We start from the raw sequence: 20,432 nt of genomic DNA on the forward strand, positions 1-20,432 counted from the left end.
CCGATGCACTGCGCATTGTTACAAGGAACTGTGGCCTTTTAAATAAGGTTAAAAGAGGGGCGGTACCTAAAACGATATAACTGTCTGATATACTGTTCTGCAGGAAACTCATTTGTTGGGGACGAAGTGCCACTTTGTAACCCAACAGGGCTTCTCTACCATTTCTACATGTGGGATTCATAAGGGGTTCATGTGAGGTCGCGCTACTGCTGAAAACATCTCTCCTATTCATACAAACTCACATTTTCAGGGACCTGGTGGGGTGTGGAGGTGTTACATTGCAGTGGCTGGTAGATTGTGGGAACGGCCATTGTTCTGTGGGTGAGTATATGCCTGCTCCCTGACAAGCACTTTGAGGTAAGCTTATGGCACAACTCCCAGCTAGGAAACTGGTAATGAGGAGAAACTTTAATGAAGTCCTAGACGCCCGCATGGGCAGAACAAGACAATCGCATAATTACAAAGATTTGATTCCTCGGGCCAAATTCGTACTTTGTCATTGCACTGAACGACCCTTGACCCTGCCTACACCTGTCCAGCAGGGAGAACACTTTCTTTTCTGGGCTTAATAGAACATTCTTGAGATTCTATTTTTTCCACACGCTTGAAGCTATTTCAGTTGACACCCTGCAGGTACACATCCTGGCCTGTGGCCTTTCAGACCACTCGCCAGTAGAACTTGTACTAGGTAGCCAACAGAAAAGACATAAGGGGAGCTAGCGTCTTATCGCTTGGTGAATGATTGATCCTTTTTAAAAAAATAATATTACACAAGAAATGGATATGTACTTCACACTAAATAAAGACTATATTGGCTCCCGGACTACTCCCTGGGTAGGCTTCAAAGCCTTCATCATTGACAGAATTATCAGCAACTTAACAGGATAGGACCAACAACAAAAAGAAGAGGTGGTCGCATTGGAGACAACTCTGCTAGAACTAGAAGCTGAGTTTATCACCTCTCAAAACACAGAAATACTTGGAAATATTGAACATCACAAGACCAGACCGAGGCAGATTCTATTGAGCGAAGCAAGGGCTGCCTAGATTGCATCCCAGTGTAGAATGTATCAACGGGTTAATAAGGCGGGCAAGCTGTTACATTGGCTTTGTTAACTGAAAGTCGCCCCAATGCAGGTTGGCCAAATCCAACACTCAGAGAGCCAGCTGGTAACTGGCAAACACTCAATTACACAAATATGCACAGAATATTATCAGAGTCAGTACACTAGTGATGAAGCCCCATACGCAGCCAAACTAGAGGCATTCCAGTGGAATCTGCCCATGAAACGGTTATCAATTTCTGAAAGGGCTCTTCTGGAAGGGCAAATAAGAGAGGAACAATTCACCATGGAGCTAAAAGTGCTGCAGGGGTGTGGAGCAAGAGACCGAGACTTAATGGTATCCCTGCAGAGTTCTTTAAATACTTTATTCACTCACGATGCCAGCGCTCGCGATGATGTTGACAGCTTCCATGAGAGCTGCAATGCTTCCCCTCGACCTACAAACTGCAGGTATAGTGATGATTTATAAACCCTGCCAACCGCAGATTCTTTGCTCCTCATAATGCCCAATTTCAGTGATCAACACCATGGTCAAGATTATCTCCAAGGTATAAGCTATCCGTCTACTTAAGGTTATTGGTTTCCTGGTACACCCAGATCAGATTGGTTTTATGCGATCCCCATGGCATAACATCTGTTTCGTAAATGACGACCTAACCCTCTCGCATTTCCTGATGGGCCAGTCGGCAATACTAATGGTTGACCTCGAAAAGTTGTTTGGTTTGGTGTCGTGGGACAGCCTTTTTGGGATGCTCAAAGGGCTCAACTTTGGATCCAAGTTTCTGGCTTATTTAAGTCTTCTTTACACCAATCTAAGGGCGAGAGTCTGCAATGGTGCAGCGATGTTGTGGAACTTCCCTGTGGGCAGGTGGGTCTAGGTAGGGATGTTCATTCTCATCACTGCTCTTCATCAGTGCAAAAGAGCCTCTGGTGGAATGAATCAGAATTGATGCTCTCCTAAAAGGGTTTAAATGGGCACCAGGTGTGGTGTGTGAAATACATAGGTCTGCAACCAGACCTAGCAAAAAACGATGGTCTACCGAGTGAACCTAGAGAGAAGAAATCTCCAGTGGGTGACGGCCTAACGATAGCTAGTGAATGGTTTCAGTACCTTGAGGTCTACATAGCTAGACAGAAATCACCAGCTTGGGAGTGCAGTGTCACCTCACAGCTACTAAGATGGCAGAATTACCTAGCCGTTTAGGTGACCCTCCTGCTATCCTATAGAGCGGGAGCAGCCATCTTCAAGATGGCCTCACTGACACAGCTGCCATACCAGCTGCAAAATGATCCACACAGCTTACCGTATGCAGTCTTGAGCCACCTCAATGCAATAATCTGACCCTTTTTGTGAGCAGGGTTGGCCCCGTTACCCCATGGCCATGTGCTGTGAATCGCCTAATGACGATGGGATAGGTCTCATAGATTTTGCACCCAACTATTTGATTACTGTGAATGACTGGTTCGGGGATCTGCAGAATGATCCTGTTTTTGCAATAGAGAAATGGATAATAAGGAATGTCCACCTAATGCATATTATTTATTGTATAGGGGGGACATCACACCTGCAACTGGCCACAACCACTGTCATTAGATTATGGTACGGGACACTAAGAAGCATACAGTGGCATAACAAACTTGCAAACATCACTTTGGGAAAGAACCATACTGGGAGATGTCAGCACTTTAACGGGATTGCAAGCGAGGGACACTATTGGTACCTCTAAATTGGGGGATGTAATGAATGGAAGTACTATATGCTCCGATGACCACCTTTAAACTATGTATGGCATGCATAAGCACACATTTTATAAATACTTACAATTGAGACCAAGCCTTACTTCCTTGTGTCAAAGACTTGACTGACCTCCCTAACTTTAACCCGCTTAAAGTGAAGTTCCTTATGAAAGACCACAAGAGAGCTAAGATGTACCGTTCACTGGTGACCTACATCCCTGACACATTTAACACCATCTGAAAGACATAGGAGAGAGATAGTGGCCTGATGAAGAATGGACATCAGCAAGGATGCCCCACCGGAGGTGAATTGGTCAACCAATATCGGATGATACCTATGAAGTTCCTAGACAGAACATTTGTCATACATCAGAAATTGTGAACATTTTGGGAAAATCCACTCACCTCAATGAATGAGGTCTGAGGATCCCACTGGGAAACTTGCACACATAGTAATATGATGCCCTGAGGTGAGACTCTTCTGGGAGCGGGTGTGGAATACTCTAGCAGAGATTACTAACTGGCAGATCGAGGATGACCTGAAATTGCTACTCTTGCACATTTCACTTGCTCTTGGCACAAAAAAAATATAAATTAGCGTTCATACATCTTGGTCTGGTAATTGCGAAAAGTAATATTGGACAATTGTGCCACCATCCTGCCCCACCTACTTTTGAAAGTTGGGCATAAGCAATGGACAACTGCATGTAGGAGCGTAGCTTTGACTTCTTTGTGGCGCCCCACAGCAGAAGGGGGTCTGGCAGTACCTGACTTTGAGGGATACTACATTGCTGCCCAACTGTACTGGCTGATTCAGTGCTTGGCAGAGGAGCAAAACCCGGGACAGGAACGGTGCCTGTCTGCGGCGAGCACTGAAACTCTTGGGAGAATCCTGCTACGAGTCCGGCGGGACTCGTTGGGCGACTCAACGGAGACCAAGGTGGTCGTACGGTGCTGGGCTAGGTATCTGCGACGAATAGGAGCTAGGACCCCTTATTCCCCAGATATACTCATCACGCCACTGCGCTCACTGCCACAGGTGGGGGTACTGTGCAGGGCTAGAGGACTGGGTGGAGGCAGACTGAAAGTGATGGGAGACCTGTACTTGGATTCCATCCTACTACCATTTGCCGAGCTGCAGGCTGCATACGACCTTCAGAAGGCCACTTCCTGTGGTATGGGGCCCTAACTAGAGGGATTGGCCGCCACTGGGGAGTGGGAGGTACAGCCAAGGGCACTAGCAGGGTTCAGATATGTGGCGTTCTCTGCTGGTAGAACTAAGACAGTGTCTTGCTTATACAAGGCAATGAGACAGGACATGCAGCACCACTAGAGCGCTTGCAATTAAAATGGGAGGAGGACTTGGGTAAACAGATACCGGAGATAGAGTGGGACAGGATTTAAGAGTGCACCCTGAAGGTCTCCAGAAATGCGGGTTTTAAGCTGATCAACTTTTATGTATTGCATAGAGCGTATCTCACCCCATCTCACATCAGGAGATACTTTGGCACGGTCACAGCAGCGTGTACACGATGCGGGGAGAGGGAGGCTCATATACTTCATATGTTCTGGAGCTGCCCAGTGATACAACCCTTTTGGGAAGAGATAGGACACGCAATAGGCGAACTTATAGATAAGGAGCTCCCGCGCGCCCCAGAACACTTCCTGCTAGGGTGGTTCCCGCATACGGCCAAGAATAGGACGACTGGAAAGTTCCAAGACTTGGCTTACGTGTTGGCCAAAAGAGAGATAGCCAGAAACTGGAATGCACCAGGAGGGCCAAGTATTGTTACTTGGACCAAAGAGCTGGAGAAATGGGCAGGTGCAGAAGGCAGGATATTGCTCTGGGAAGCCAGCAGGGGGATTAGTAAGCTAGACAGGGCCAGAGCCTGGGAAGGACTAGTAAGTGAGTTGATTGCCAACAGACAAGACCCGATAGCAGGGCAAGCACTCCACAACCAGCAGCACTAGAAAAAGGGGGAGGAGAAAGAGACCGATTGGTGGGACCTTGATTAGCGCTGTGGCACACGCTGAAGTAGAACGCCTGAATCACAGAATCCTGAAGACACGCGGAGATCATCAATACGTACACAAATGCAAATCGAGGAGGGAAGGGGGACGGTCAGGTATTTGGGAATGTTACGTTAAACATGCCAGAAGAAGTGTGCATGTAATAGATGCACTACATGCTGTGCTGAGTACGATTGCTCAATGATGTCTATGTTCTAAAAACCAATAAAATATGGCAACAAAAAAAAAGGAGTGGAAAACTGCATGACACTGGAAGTACCTATCTGTCATTTGAGTGGATGCCCGTAGAAACTTGAGAAAATCTGGGGTGATAGAATGGACTAAGGTATTGCAAGGATAATGAATGCACTACAGGATGTGGCTGGGTGAGGCCGGCCTCGCGATTTATGCTGTGCACCTTTTCTTACATTTGTTGATGCCTTGTCTTTATTGGGAGAAAGTGAATACAAATTGCTCAGTACATATCGCATCACTCACTCATGTTTGGTAATATGACCCATAGGGCTGATGCCGAAGTGCACATGTTTCAGCACTTAGAATTCAAGAAGGCCCTGGTTAAGCCAGAGGAGAGTGACATCTTTAAAGCAGAAGCACCAGCCAACATCACTAAGCATCCCAAAAAGTCCAAGAAGCGCAAGAAGGAGAGTGCAGTGGAAATACTTGTGCCGCCGGTGACAAGTGCCCCATCTCAGCTTTCAGAGCAGAAGGGCCCAGAAAGTGAGTACAGAGCTACCAGTTATATTGAGATCATCAGTGTGAGACGGTCAAGCAGCACGCGACTGTCTCAAGCAATGCTTAGTTTCCATAACCTCTTCATTTCCTGGTCTATCCCACTCCTACTTGACGGAAGTGGGCTGGCTTAACAAGACAGACACCTTGTTTCTAAATTGTCCTGAGTCTGTCACCCCCTCTCCTGTCAACTCGGGCTCATCTCGGTCTTGTAGAAGGCTTTAAAGGAGGTCCAAGTCATTGTGTGATTTTTCTTTATTTTTTGCGATAGGTGCTGGACCCTTGCTGGGCTAGGAATGCATTGCTTTGTTGTAGTTTCATTTGCATTAATGAGACATGGTCTAGATGGCACTGTTGTTGGGCTAGCCTGGTGCACCTGTGGGGCTTGTATCCAGGATAGCAGGACACAAGGTAGCTGGGGGTGCTGCCGAAACATCTTTTTCCTCCCCATTTACTGTTGTATATCTGTGCATTGTTCCTTGTATAGGAAAGCAAATCGAGGGTGTTTGGGTTCTGGAGAATCCACAGTTCAGAGGGTGGTGGGGTTTGAAGGAGTATGACATTGAAAGCTTTCTTGCAGAGACAAGAATTACCCTGCCTACTGGAGTACTGAATAAATGAGCCAAGGCCGCCCTGCAGGTAAAGACAGGAATAGTATGCTGCCCTGTTCTGTGTGTTTATGCAGGTCTATATGTCTGAGGCATGATGATGATGTGGTAAGTGTTCTAGGTGTTATGTCTTACGTTCCATGTGTAAGGTTTCACAAGTGATCATTTGGACTCTTCTCTCAGGGGGCTGAGCACCCTGTCATCTTGTGCTCCTGATGAGCTATTACTGAGATACCGTCAATTTACACTCAGAGTAAATGGATTGAACTCTCTCCTATATTGAAGATGCTGATTCCTATCATCTCTAATGCTCCACATTAATTAACTTTGTTGACACAGAAAGCCAAGATACAGACTGAGTACTGTCTATCTGGTCTTACAATAATTCTATATTCTTATGATTGCCTGTTGGACTTGACACAGAAGAGGGCTGGTGGTCTGATCTTACGATAGGATTTTAACATAGGACCATATGACGCCATTTTAATCGTCCCCCCAAGTCCCCAAGTGGTTTTTTTCTCTGTCTTACAAACTCTTCCCTCGCCTTATGTTATAAGGGGGGTGAACTGGAACCCTCCTCCCGGACATTATCTCATTTCTCCCTCGGGAGTTCCCCACTCAGTCATCATGGGCATTTCCCCAAGAGCATTTGACATGCAATTAGAACCTATAGGTTTTAATGCCTACACAATTTAGTACCCTCCTAATTTCTTTAAAAATGCAACAAAGAGTTTCAAAGACAGACTCCTCAAAGATGACCCTGAAACCCGTATATCGGACTCATACTTCTACTCTAGCTAGGGAATGGTAACTAGTGACCTCATCTTCTAAACAAAGACGTGTACAATGGAGGAATGTCCTTTATGCCATGCTCCGGATAACCAACTCCAGGAAAACACCTCATGGTCTTAGGTTATCGGTAGCTTCAGAGCAGACGCTACCATATCTCTATATAACAACGAGATCATTCTCATTCAATCTTCGAATGATAATCTAGTAATATTGGACAAAATCTTTCCTATCAAAAAGGTTGTTAACAATAAAAACTCAAACCCCACCCAATATCACCCTAGTTCCCTTGACATAGTTCCTGCACCCCTAGCAATGCCCATTCGTACCCAGCATCACCCAAACCATGCCCCCTCGCTAGTCCTTGCTCCCCCACCTTTTCACCCGCCACTCTAACCTTAGATTCTGCACCTCCTGCATGTCCGAACCTCACCCTTTGAGTCACTGAACCAGACCACATGCACTCCTCTACCCCTCTTTAACTGCAAGCAGAGAATCTCTCGCCCCAGGACCTATCTCCTCCCTGAAGACCTTACCCACATCTCACTAACTCACCCTTTCGGGGTCTTCTTGTACTTCTACATCGTCCCACTCTACCCAACCGTCATCCATATCGGAATCCATATCCCCTAACAGGACTAATCGCATGCCTCATAGGTTTCTCACGCAGCATACAACCCCTTTCGCCCTTCCCATCTATCTCTGCCCCTACACAGACACTCCCTCGGCGAGACCTTACTGACATACAATCCCTCCATACCACAATTCTTTGCTTCCCCTCTCGACCTGTCCTCACCCCTCAAACCATGACCTCCCGTCTTCACACCTCTTTGGAATCGCGCCTAGAGGAGATTTTACTTAACATGACTCATCTCAAGAATGAACTACAGAGACTTACAACCATCACCGCAGAGTTTTTGCTCAATCAAAGGTCCAACAGATCCCTGATGAGTCGGATTGGTTCCCAAATCGTCACGTGGCCTGCCACATCCATCACTCTCCTCATCTTAGTTGGAAAACTATACCCGCCCCTAATGCCCCCAATGCCCCCTCTCACCCAGGAGACTGATCGAGCGTCTAAATGACAGTGACATCCACGCCCTCCTCCTCACTTACATTCCCACTAAAGATATCAACAAGGTTTGTCTGGGCCAAATCCAAACCATTCAGGCTAATCCTTACAGAGAATCTAGTTACAACCCCAGAGTGGTAAATAATGGCAAACTCAAGCATATTAACCTCACACGATCTGCCACTGTCAACAATAACACCCACCAGAAATGCATGCTCCTTAATTGCAGATCGGCTGCTATGCATGCACACGATATTTAGGACCTCATCCTCACACACAAGTTCGATCTTGTTATCCTTAGAGAAACCTGGCTTTATGATTCTTCAGCCCCTCTTCTAGATCTACTAGTTTCCCCTTGTCATGGTATCATTAGACTAGACAGAACCAACAGATATGGTGGGGGAGTATCTTGCATCTACTGTAACGCCCTCTCTGTGAAACAGTCTGAAGCTACTGCTTTCCCCGCATGCAAATATCTGTACATCAGTATTGCTAGCAATGAAAGGCTCATTTGCAAACTGCAACTTTGGGAGAAAATCTACCTTCCATTGAACAAGTCATGGAAGTAATCTCAACCAATGCTGATTAAGTTACCCAGATCTTCCTTGGGGACTTCAACCTTCACTGGAATTACTTTAATACCATGCAGTTAAAAGCTTCAAATCCTTTCTGTCAGACCTCGAGTTGACCCAAATTTGCAACCGCCCTACGCACAACAAGGTCGAGAACTTAGAGTTAATAATTATTGCAGAAACAGACATCAAACTGGAATCTATTGTACCATGCAACTGAACAGACCACCACCCTGTCACCTTCCCAATCAATGTGGTTGTGATCTCTAAAAGAGCTCAAATAAAGAAACCTAAACAATAGAAAAGAAGTTTGCGGAACATAAACCTTAACAAACTATCTGCCCTAAGTAGCAACTCCCCGACTCCCCTGGTGGACATAGTGGATGTTCATGGCCTCGCAAAGCGCTACAACACTTACATCTTGAACATTTTCAACTCAACTGCCCTACTACAACTAAAAAGCATACCCACCACAGTCTATAAAACTTGGTTCAAGGACAGCCTTAATACTAAAAGACGCAATTTGAGACTAGCAGAAAGAGCCTGTAGATCGTCGCCTTCCATGAAGTTCCTAAAACGCTTAAGATCAGGGAGCAAGACATACAACAAACAAATCAAAAATGTTGAAAGCCAGCTTCTTTAGAAACCAGCTAGACCAAGCTAGAAATTGATCCAAATTATTTTTAAACTTGTCAAGCAAGAATCAAATAACCCACCTAACCCTCCCTATTCTTGGTCCAATATACTCCCAAACTGCAAGGACTTCTTCTTGGGAAAAAATAGAAAATATTGAAAATGACTTGCAGGCAGCGAGGAAGCTCTGGCCGGCTATTCCACACAACATTCTGCATCCTTCCCAGACTGCTGACCCTGTCTATCTCTCTAGGCATTCCCCCCAAAACAGAGCCTCTTGGCATACCTACACATCCCTCAATGAACGACATTCACAACATGCTTATAGCGTTGAAACTCTCAAATCCCTTCACCGACCCTTTACCTCCAAATCTTTAAGGAAATCAAATCCTCTTTTCTCCCTTCTCGGACCAGGGTCGTAAATGCCTTCCTTCAAGGCACTATTCCTGATTGCATAAGAGTATGGTAGGTAACCAGCATCCTGAAAAAAACAACAGCAGACCGTAACAATTTCCACCAAATTTCCAACATTCACACTCTGGCGAATCTTCTTGAAAAATGTGTCCAGATTCAACTCTGCAAACACAGATCATTTCCAATTCCTTGACCAATGTCAATCCGGCTTCCGTCAAGGTCACATCACAGAATCGGCGCTCACACACATAGTGGATGTTGTATTAAAAATGCTGAATCAGAATGAATTGTGCCTTCTTATCCTCCTTGACCTAGAGTCTGCATTCGATACAATCAAATAAGGCAGTCTTCTAAACTTACTTGAAAGGAGGATGAGATTATCTGGGACCGTCCTTCAGTGATTTACCTCATTCCTCAATAACAGAACCCAAAGAGTCAAGGTTAATCAATCCCTGTCCAAGTCCACAGCAATCACCCTAGGGGTCCCACAGGGGTCCGTCATCTGACCCATTCTCTTCAACTTATTCATGGAACCACTAGCAGATTCCTTGAAATCCTCTAAGATTTATTATCACATGTATGCCGATGACACTGAATTGTACACAAAAATCTACTCCCCAGGAGACATGTCCCTCAACACAACTCTATAAGATACTCAGAAATGGCTAACTCGCAATCATCTCAAACTAACCGCTGTCAAAACAGAATTCTGCCTCATTTTCCCACCCAACCAGATTCCCAAGTTCGACCTATATATGAATCACCTAACTGCGGAGCAGATTATTTTTAATCTGCTGGTGCAGGGTCACCACTTCGTCCATGGGTTCTTAACAAGTAAGGAGGAATCGACACTGGAGCGAAGTTCAAACCATAGTTAATTTATTAAGCATTCATGAATGCGGCTCCGTCCGACAAGCACCATAGAGATACTCAAGGAGAGAGCACTCTGAACGATGGTTACATGGGTTTTATAGCAAAGACCACAGACAAGGGACGCCCAGAGGTAAAAAGAGCTTTGGGAAGAACACACAAATTAGACAATCGGTAAGAATCAACAACTGTGGTGTCTTGTGTAACTGTTGCGTCCTGAAGCTGCACAACAAGATAGGCTAGCTGAACAAACTTTATCTAAGGCTTTACCATTGTTTAAAAAACCCAGTGCAGAGATCAGCTGTTCGTTTGTGCCGACGTTGCATGTTTACACAGCCTACAATATCTCAATTTAGATTCTTTACCAATGTTTATGCAGGTGCGGTGTCAAGGATAGAGCCAGGCTGAAAACAGGGCAGGGGTGAAAATGGATGAGGCACAGCTTAGTTGTAAAACGAGAGAATTCAGTTTTTACATTTCCACTGTCCTTCCTTTTCAGCTGTGCTGAATCTATTCTAAAAGGTATATGTATGAATCTTATATATTAATATTCATGAGTTCGTGAATTTCAGTGTGCATCATCATTTCTTGATTAAATTCATGAACATTAACTGGGGAAGGTTTAATACTACTGCAAACATTTATACAAGTGGTGCATATCATAGGGGCACATTAAATGCAGCAGCAGCAAGTTAGAAGGATGGCTCCTATAATTACTATTCCCATTAATAATTTCCAACCCCAAGTGGAGATAAGTCCCTGTAACCATTCAGACCAGGACCATGTTCCTTGGTCTTGATTTATTTCTGCAGCTATTTTATGCAAGTTAGAAATGGCGTTATAGACAGAAGGGGCATGGTCAGGTATGAACATGCAACAGCTACTACCGATGATGCGACATGCTCCACCACGATCGGCGAGCACTACAACAAGCACCATTCTATTTTGAAGAGTTACAATCCTTGTAATTTGGAGCTCTTCTGTAATATTTCCTAGAGCCATTGCTGTCTGATCAATCACTGCTTCTACCACTCGGGCTAGGCGTCTAATCTTTCTACTGTTTAGGGCTGCACCAACAAAAAAGAAGAGTCCCAAATTAAAATCAACATATTGCTGCAAGGCTGTATCAGTCTGATCTACTTCATCACTATTTATGGTCCTTTTGTATCTATTTAAAGAGATGTCATTAAACAATTTTTGGTATTTGTGATAAGAGGCAGGTGCTAAAAACACAGGGGGAAGCAAAAAGGACACATAACAGAAGTCGGACCAACTGACTGGTAGATGATAATAACCCTTGTTTCCACAAATGAAGTAAAAGGGAAGATAAAAAGGTGCTATTGTTCTTTCCAGTAATATTTAAAACAGTGGTACAGTCTCTTTTTCCCATGTGAATACTGCCAATACTGCTCACACAAAGTTCATTACCAATGGCTGTTTGGGTGTTGGGGAAGACATATCTGGTGGAGGAATTCCCTCTGCAATACTCCTCCATTTCCCATACAGTTCCTTTGGCTTGGGGATCTCCTTCCTCATCGGGGTAACAAACCTTGTTTAATTGAGCATTGAGTCTTCCTACATCAGCGAAAACCTTTTGACTTATTTCAGAGGCCCATAACAATGCAAACCAGGCTCTACAGGAGCAATTATGTGAAAATGGCAAGGGGAATAAAAGGCGTTCCTCCATTCTTCTGATGGGCTGGCATCATTCCACATACCCAGCAGTTGGTAGTGTTTGTAGCATTGTGGGAATGATGTAGCATTTGAATTAAAGTGTTATTAAGGTAAGACATTTGGTGTTTCTGTTCACGATAGGGAAGAGTAAGGTAGAAATGTTCCGTGGGGACAGGAACAATAGGGTTCGAGCCGGAATCAATTTCTCTATTGTCCAAAAAACTGCTGCCAATATTATCAATAGTATGATCAGAGTCACCATACACAAAGTCTTGTCATTGCTTCGCAACTGCAACTTAGATCCCAATTTCTGCATCTCTCCTTCTCTGTATCGATACAATCACAGGTCGGAGAGAGATCCAGGCAGCACTGAATACGTATCACAATCCCCTCTGAACCTAGTTCAGCCGATTCTGTGATCCTACCGTGTCACAGCCGAACCGTTCCACTAATTGAAACCGGTTCTCCGGTATCTCTATCTGCTCCTTCCCTTCCTTGGTCGTAGATCGTACCTTGTTGCTGAAGGCGTAGTTTGATCAGGAAACAAAGTATCTTCATTCAGAGGAGCAACACTTTTCTGAGTCTGTAAGATATCTTTCAGATCGTTTCTGCCTTCTGGCTGGAGAACAGTTGCTGGGATTCGCTTGTAGTGTCCCGCATTAATCTAATGGCGTCTGTTGGTGACACGGACAGCAGTTCGAGTCACAAGCAGTACTTGCTCCGGATTCTTCCAGTGAGGCTCCAAATTCTTAGAATGCTGCAGGTTTTTCACAAGGACGTAGTGTCCAGGTTGAAGGCCATGAGCCGGACCCTCTGACTTGTCTGGAATAGCTTCATGCACCTGCTGATGAATCAGAGACAGTTTTTCAGTCAAGTTTTTAAGATAATCACTCAAAACAGGGTACTGTATTTCTTAGATTATATTTAGTCTTGGAGGTCCCTATACATTCATAGGCCTACCAAAAACTCTCATATAGGGAGAAAGTCCAATCGTACTATCTGGGATGTAACGAACAGATAACAATGCTAGAGGTAAGGCATCTGGCCAATTAAGGTCCGTTGTTGCTTGTATCTTGCTAGCTTTAACTTCAAGGTGGCATTGTACCTTTCTACCAGATCCGGCCTGAGGATAATTAGCAGCATGAAACTTTTTCTTTACCCCTAAAACCTTCATTAGGTACTCTATTATCTGGCCAGTAAAGTGGGGGCCGTTGTCGCTCCATAGGACTCTACAAATTCCAAAACGGGGGAAGAACTCCTTTAACAAAATTTTGGCTGTTGTCAAGACTGTGTTTTCTTTGGTGGGACAGGCTTCTACCCACTTACTAAAGGAACAAACCACAACTAGTACATACTTTAAATTGTTACAGCGCTCTAACTGGATGTAGCCCATTTGGAGTGCTTCGAAAGGAACCTGAGGTGGGGAAAATCCACCAGTAGGGGATTGTGCTGTAAACAGATCATACAATTTTTGACCAAATGCTCAGCCGTTTTCTGAATGAGCGTACTATCCCAGACTTGATCTAATTAGGAAATTATGTTTTTGGCACTAACATGAGCAGGACCATGAGTCATAGTCACAAAAAGCAATACATAAGCATAGGGCAATTTCCATTTTGACATATCTTTTGACCTCCAACTTCCCTCATCATCTAAGTCTCCTTCCTTTTGCCATTCTGCCCTTTCTTGTTCAGTGGCGGACTGCTGTATGTCCTTAATCTCTGTATACATGTTTTCCCATCTTTCAGCTTGAGATCGTAGTACTTACATCTTACTTGTAAGTGCACTTGCAGTATCTCGTGCAACTTCGTCAACAAAAGCATTTCCTTGTCCCACCTTATCTGTAACTGTCTTGTGGGCACTACATTTGATAATGGCTACACTCTTTGGTAATGTCAAGGCAGTAAGAAGACTATTTACCAATTCGCCATGTAGTATTTTAGAACCATGGGAGGTTAGGAATCCCGGTACCTTCCAGAGCTTGCCAAAGTTGTGTGCCACACCAAATGCATACTGGCTGTCCGTATAAATATTTACTACTTAATCTCTGACTGAGTTCGCAAGCCCTCAAAAGCGCAATGAATTCAGCTGCTTGCGCAGATTTTTGTGGGATACGGGCTGTTTCAACCACAGTCTGTAATGTAGTTATGGCATAGGATGCAGAGGTGGTGCCATCAGGTAGTCTTGAACAAGAGCCATCCACCCATAGTTCTCCCTCAGGGTCTAACAAAGGTGTATCCTTTAAATCTATTCTTCCCTTAGTTTGTTTTTCTGTTAGGAAAATACAGTTGTGTAAATCTTGAGTTTGTTCAGCTGGCAATGGTAACAATGTAGCTGGGTTTAATGTCAAGCATCTCTTGAGTGTGATATGAGGTGTCAAAAGCGTAAGTTCGTATCCTGTGAGTCTAGCGCTAGTCAAGTGTTGTGTCTTAGTCTGATTCAGGAGTGCATCCACAGAATGTGGTACCATGACCATAAGCTTGTTACTCAACACTATTCCCTCAGATTGTCGTATAGAAATCGCTGTGGCGGCAACCACTCTGGCCACTGGGTCTAATACAGCTGAGAAATAAGCACATGGACGATGTTATTACCATATGGTTGTGTCAAAACTGAATGCACATCCTCTCTCATGTACATATAGTATGAAAAGTTTTGCATAGTCTGGAGTGCCTAACACTGGAGTAGAACAAAGGAATGCACGAAGCTGCTGATATGCTTCCTGACATTCAGATGTCCATGGTAGAGGAGAGGGAGTGTCTTTAGTAACAAGGGACAAAAGAGGTTTGATGATAAGTGAGAAGTTCGGGATCCAGAGTCTACAGTAGGAAGTAATACCAATAAGTGCCCCGACTTCTTTTTGAGTACTTGGAATAGGAATTTTTAGGATAGTTTGAATCCTATCTTTAGTCAGAGTACGGCCTTCCTTAGACAAGAGATGGCCCAAATAAGTGACCTCAGACTGGCAATATTGCAGCTTATTCTTAAGAGACTTTATGTCCCTTAACAGCAAGGTGATGCAAGCGAGAGAGTGGCCTCTTTACAATGCTCAACTGTGTCTGCGGCTAGCAAAATGTCATCGACATATTGCACAAGTGTAACTCCTGGTGGTAAAAGAAGTTCATCCAACTGTCGTTAAGTGCCTGAATGTAAATGCTAGGACTTTCTGTAAAGCCTTGTGCAGCCCTACAAAATCTAAATGAGCGGCCTCGTAATGAAAACCCCAAAAGATATCTACTGTTTTCATGTAAAGGAATAGAGAAAAAAGCATTCTTAAGGTCAATAACGGAAAATACAGTGGCTGTAGGTGGGATTAATGTCAACAAAGTTGTAATATTAGAGACAACAGGATATTGAGGGATCACTATTTTGTTAACTTCTCTTAAATCAATCACAAATCTGTAAATCTTATCCCCTGTTCCATCGCCCCGTTTTACAATGGGGAGAATGGGGCTATTGCATACATTAGAGGAAACATCCTCAACAACTCCTGTACGTTATCATGTCGTCAATGATGGATATCAATGCATCCTCACCTTCTTTTGATATTTTATATTGCGGGACCCTTGGTAAGGAAGCATCCTCCCGAACCTGTATGTGTACTGAGGAAATGTCCATTCTTTCCACATCTGTGTCAGCAGTAGCCCAAACATATGCAGGGGCAGAATCAAGATCCGAACATGAAGGTAAATTATATTGTTTAGGCAATGTCTTTTTCCAAAAAACGACACGTACTCCAGATGGGGAACAATATATTGTAGAATGGAAATCTTTCAAAAGATCAAGTCCCATCAGATTATCTGGAGCATGTGGGGGAAGTAAAAAGGGGGCTGTAGTGATGAAATTCTCAAAGGTAGTTTTTGGGACACAGGGCTAGGAGTTGGTGTTCCATCAAACCCTATTGATGTGATCACTTGGCCAGACAAGGTGTCCCAAGGTGTCCCAGGGACCAGTTTCTGAGATATCGCACTACGTTTCACTCCTGTATCCACTAAAAATTTCTGGTCCTGCCAAGTATAGGGACCTGACTGATCTACAGGTATCTCAACTGGTTCTCCTCGTCCTACGCTGTCCTAGGCAACATGGGTTCCCACAGTTTCCTCTGATTCCCAATCCTCCATAAAATATTGATCCTTTTGTTGATCAAAATAATTTCCTGACCTATTTCTCTCTGGAGCTTGAACCTGCTGTGGCTGCTATCGGGGAGCTGGAGTCCCTCGATTACTATTCACTTGTCTCCTTCCTCTCCCACCAGCAGCTAAAACAGGACATTCAGAACGCCAATGTCCTTTCTCCTTGCAATAAGCACATTGATCCAGCCCTAGTGGAGTTTGTCTATGCGGTGGGCCTACTGGAGGTGCTTGTCTATAATTCTGACCATAATTTTGACCACGGCCTCAACCGTGAGGTCTATAGGCCTGGACCATCATTACCTTAGTTTTCAGTTCTTTTAGTTTTCCTTCTTTTCATTCTTGCTCAGTGGTCACCTGATTCTGATAATACTGAGCCATATCTAATATAGCTTTCGGAGTCACCGAAGCCCATGTACTCTCAGAATTCTTTAAGCGAACCGATATCTCAGTAAGTAAATTTCCCACAAATCGATCTACAAATAAATGTGCACCCGTAGGTGTAGATGTATCTTGCCCACTAAAATCGTGGAACACTTCCTCAAAGCAAGTAAAGAAATCAGGGACGGCCTCTCCCTGTTTTTGTTAACAAGCAGTAAGGAGTGCCCAGTCTATTTTCCTAGCTGGAACCATCGTTTTTATATAAGTATGTATGTTACCAGGAAGATCCAGTATGAGCGGACTAGGTTTCTGACCAGGTTTCATCTGCTATTATGGCAGTCCAATCTCCTCCCAAATCAACAGCATGATCCGGTTTCCGGGTAAGTCGCCACATATCTGGTGGCAGGATCATACCAAAAAACAAATTAATATCTGCGAAGGTCATGATACAAGAATCAATGGCTGCCTGTAATCCTCCAGGATTTTTCCTTATGTCTGGTAAGGAGGTTTTGGGTCATCATTGTCTGCATTCCCTCTTCCAGGAATGAACTGTGGCGCAGCTTCCCCTCATAGGTCTTATTCGAGGAGAGGAAGCGAGTTCATTACAGTATCCAGTTATCGATGCTATGGCAGTGTTCACTCTATTTACAGGGAAGGCTCCTATCTGACACTGTCGATTAATAACTATCATCATCTGGGCCATTTTGTCCTGTAGTCATCTCCCATTGAATCATAAGTTGATGAGAAAGCTTATTTATGAGACAAAGAAGCTCGCCCTCTGAGAAATCCTGTATATGATCTATCATTTCTCATACTTCCATTTCTAGATTACTTAACCAATTTAATACCATCAACCTTTCTGCATCCCTACGAAACTGAGGTACAGTAGAACGAAGAACTCGAGGGGTGGAGACAGATACAGAAAGTTCAGGCTCATCAGTCATTTCAGGTGCAGTGGCCTGAGGTGGAGGCGCAGAGGCCTGGGTTGGAGGCCGCAGTGGCCTGGGTTAGAGGGGGTAAGGAAAGTACCGGTACTGGTTGGAAAATAGGGAGCTGGACAACCGCGGGCAAAGGAGGGGAAGCCGGGCGTGCAAGGGGGGCGACATTTGGTGGTCCAGGGGGAAGAGGTGTTAAGGGTACATATGGGGGCGGGAGTCTTTCAATCAATAATCCATCAAGATCTGAATCCACATCTTCTTGGTGGACCTCAACTGCTACTGTCTATATTCTTTAGATGTTAATAATCTATGCTCTCTATCTAAACATTCCTTTTTCTCCTGAACTTCCTTATCCTTCAATTCCTTATACTTCTGATACTCTGTCTTCCTTTCCTGTTTCCTTTGTACCATCTCTGCCTTGAGCTGCCGCTCCTTCACTTCTTTCCTCCACATACGCAAACTATCAAACATAGCTGGTCTAACTTTCTTTAAAAGCAATTGTTTCTCTAAATACTCAAGTTTGTGAGGGTCCATTGTTCCCTCTAATGGCCATTGCAACTGGGGATCCCCTTTTGTATATTTGTTCCACAATGTATTATACATAATGGGACAAATACCATATTTGATATACATCTCAAAATTCGGTGTACCTTCTGGTGGCGCCGGTTGACTTGCTTCCAAAATGCTCTGCTTATCGCAGCAGCAGCAACAAAACTTCCAAAGAGTGCTAATCACAGGCATGTTATACAAGATAAAAAAAGACTTATAATCAGAGAGAAATAAAAATATATTCTCACATTACCTGTAAGAAAAAATGTTAGTCAAAACAAATAGCAAGTTTCAAAACAGTGTCTAAGTTTCAAAATTCCAAGCAGATACCAGACAAATACCAAGCCAAGCAAATCCTAACCAAATGAACCGGTTCAATACAGATTTACCTTATGTGTAGTCTTCAACTCCCACCTGTCAAACCTCTCTGATCCAAAATTGACCGTCCGAAGGCCCCGGTCAAGGCCAGCATCCGCCAGAAGATCAGAGTCGGAGAGCTGAAAAATCACATTAGACCACGAGCAACACTAGTCTCCTCAGGTGGGCGGCCCTCAGCGAAGTTAGTCTTACCGTCCCAATCTCCTCCCCTGATCCGACTGCAAGCCCTTGATGGGGCCCCACGTTGGGGGCCAATTTGTGGAGCAGAATATTTTTAATCTGCTGGTGCAGGGTCACCACTTCGTCCACGGGTTCTTAACAAGTAAGGAGGAATCAACACTGGAGCGAAGTTCAAACCATAGGTCATTTATTAAGCATTCATGAATGGGGCTCCATCCGACAAGCACCATAGAGATACTCAAGGAGAGAGCACCTTGAACGATGGTTACATGGGTTTTTATAGCAAAGATCACAGACAAAGGACGCCCAGAGGTAAATAGAGCTTTGGGAAGAACACACAAATGAGACAATCTGTAAGAAGCAACAACCTTGGTGTCTTGTGTAACTGTCGCGTCCTGAAGCTGCACAACAAGATAGGCTATCTGAACAAACTTTATCTGAGGCTTTACCATTATTTATAAAACCCAGTGCAGACATCAGCTGTTCTTTTGTGCTGACTTTACATGTTTACACAGCCTACAATGTCTTAATTTAGATTCTTTACCAATGTTTATGCAGTTGCGGTGTCAAGGATAGAGCCAGGCTGAAAACAGGGCAGGGGTGAAAATGGATGAGGCACAGCTTAATTGAAAAACGAGAGAATTCAGTTTCTTACATTTCCACATAACTGCCCTCAACTGTTCACCTCACATCAGTGAGATCTTTGGGAATCGCACTCAGCAAACCCCTGAACAAGCAGGATCACATCAGTACCGCAACCAAAGGAGCAAATTATCAGATGAGCATTTTAAAGAAATTAAAATCCAGGATGGCCTTAAAGTTGCGGTCAAAGCTCTACTCATTCCCAGGCTGGATTACAGAAATGCTACACTTTGTGGCCTGCCTAGATCCAAACTGGCCCCTCAAAGGGCCTCTGTGAACGCTGCTGCCAGACTCATCACCGGAAAAAAACAAGGATCTAAAATCCTTGAACTGGCTACCTCGTGAAGCAACAATACATCTAAAAATTGCATGTATGACTCATAAAGCCCTACATTTCAATACCCCTAGGCATTTGGTACAAAAACTAGAATTATCCAGTGGATGCAGATCTTCGCAAAACACCCTGCTGCTGAAACCACAGATTTTCCAGAAAAATAAATCTTGCAACGTAGCCTTTTGTGGAACCTTTTGCCCTTCAGAAATCTGTCTGATCCCATCTACGGCCACCTTAAAAAAAGAAGTAAAAACTCTTCTGATTAACAACTTTTTGCCTTAGATCTCACCTTTGTCTCTTGAGCTGTCCCCTGACTGTCATTTGTTGATCATGACTAGTATCTTGATGATTTCCTCTGAGGTTTAGTTCCTCAACTTGTTAATGTTCTCTGATTGCACCTCTCTTGTATATGTGACTGTTCTCTTGCCTCCTACTTGTGTCTTACTTCGCCCACCTGTAAAGCACTCTGAAACCCTCGCCGGTCCCCACTATATAAAACTTTATAAATAAATAAAAATAAATAAAATCTTCAGACTGTTAGTATGCCTTCCGGCCACAACGATTACGCTCACAGTGGCCAATCACAGCTACTAGCAGTGCTTTCTGGCAAATAAAGGGTCTAATGCTTTTTGATTTACATTCTGTGACTAGGCAACCTCTGGCTTCCGATGGTGGTTATTTCAAGTTTCCTTTGTGGCTTCCTCATC

At 44.1% G+C, this 20,432-nt stretch overlaps 1 protein-coding gene across 1 annotated transcript in view; it reads left to right on the forward strand.

The window, feature by feature from the left end:
- Positions 1-20,432, forward strand: part of C12H16orf86 (chromosome 12 C16orf86 homolog) — a 184,119-nt gene that overhangs the window by 129,934 nt on the left and 33,753 nt on the right. Inside the window, exon 3 of the mRNA XM_085637048.1 lies at positions 5,335-5,549. Within this exon, the coding sequence (XP_085493174.1) occupies positions 5,335-5,549 (215 nt within the window). The remainder of the gene's footprint in view (positions 1-5,334; positions 5,550-20,432) is intronic.

Source organism: Triturus cristatus, chromosome 12 (genome assembly GCF_964204655.1).
Source record: "Triturus cristatus chromosome 12, aTriCri1.1, whole genome shotgun sequence".
Taxonomy (NCBI): domain Eukaryota; kingdom Metazoa; phylum Chordata; class Amphibia; order Caudata; family Salamandridae; genus Triturus; species Triturus cristatus.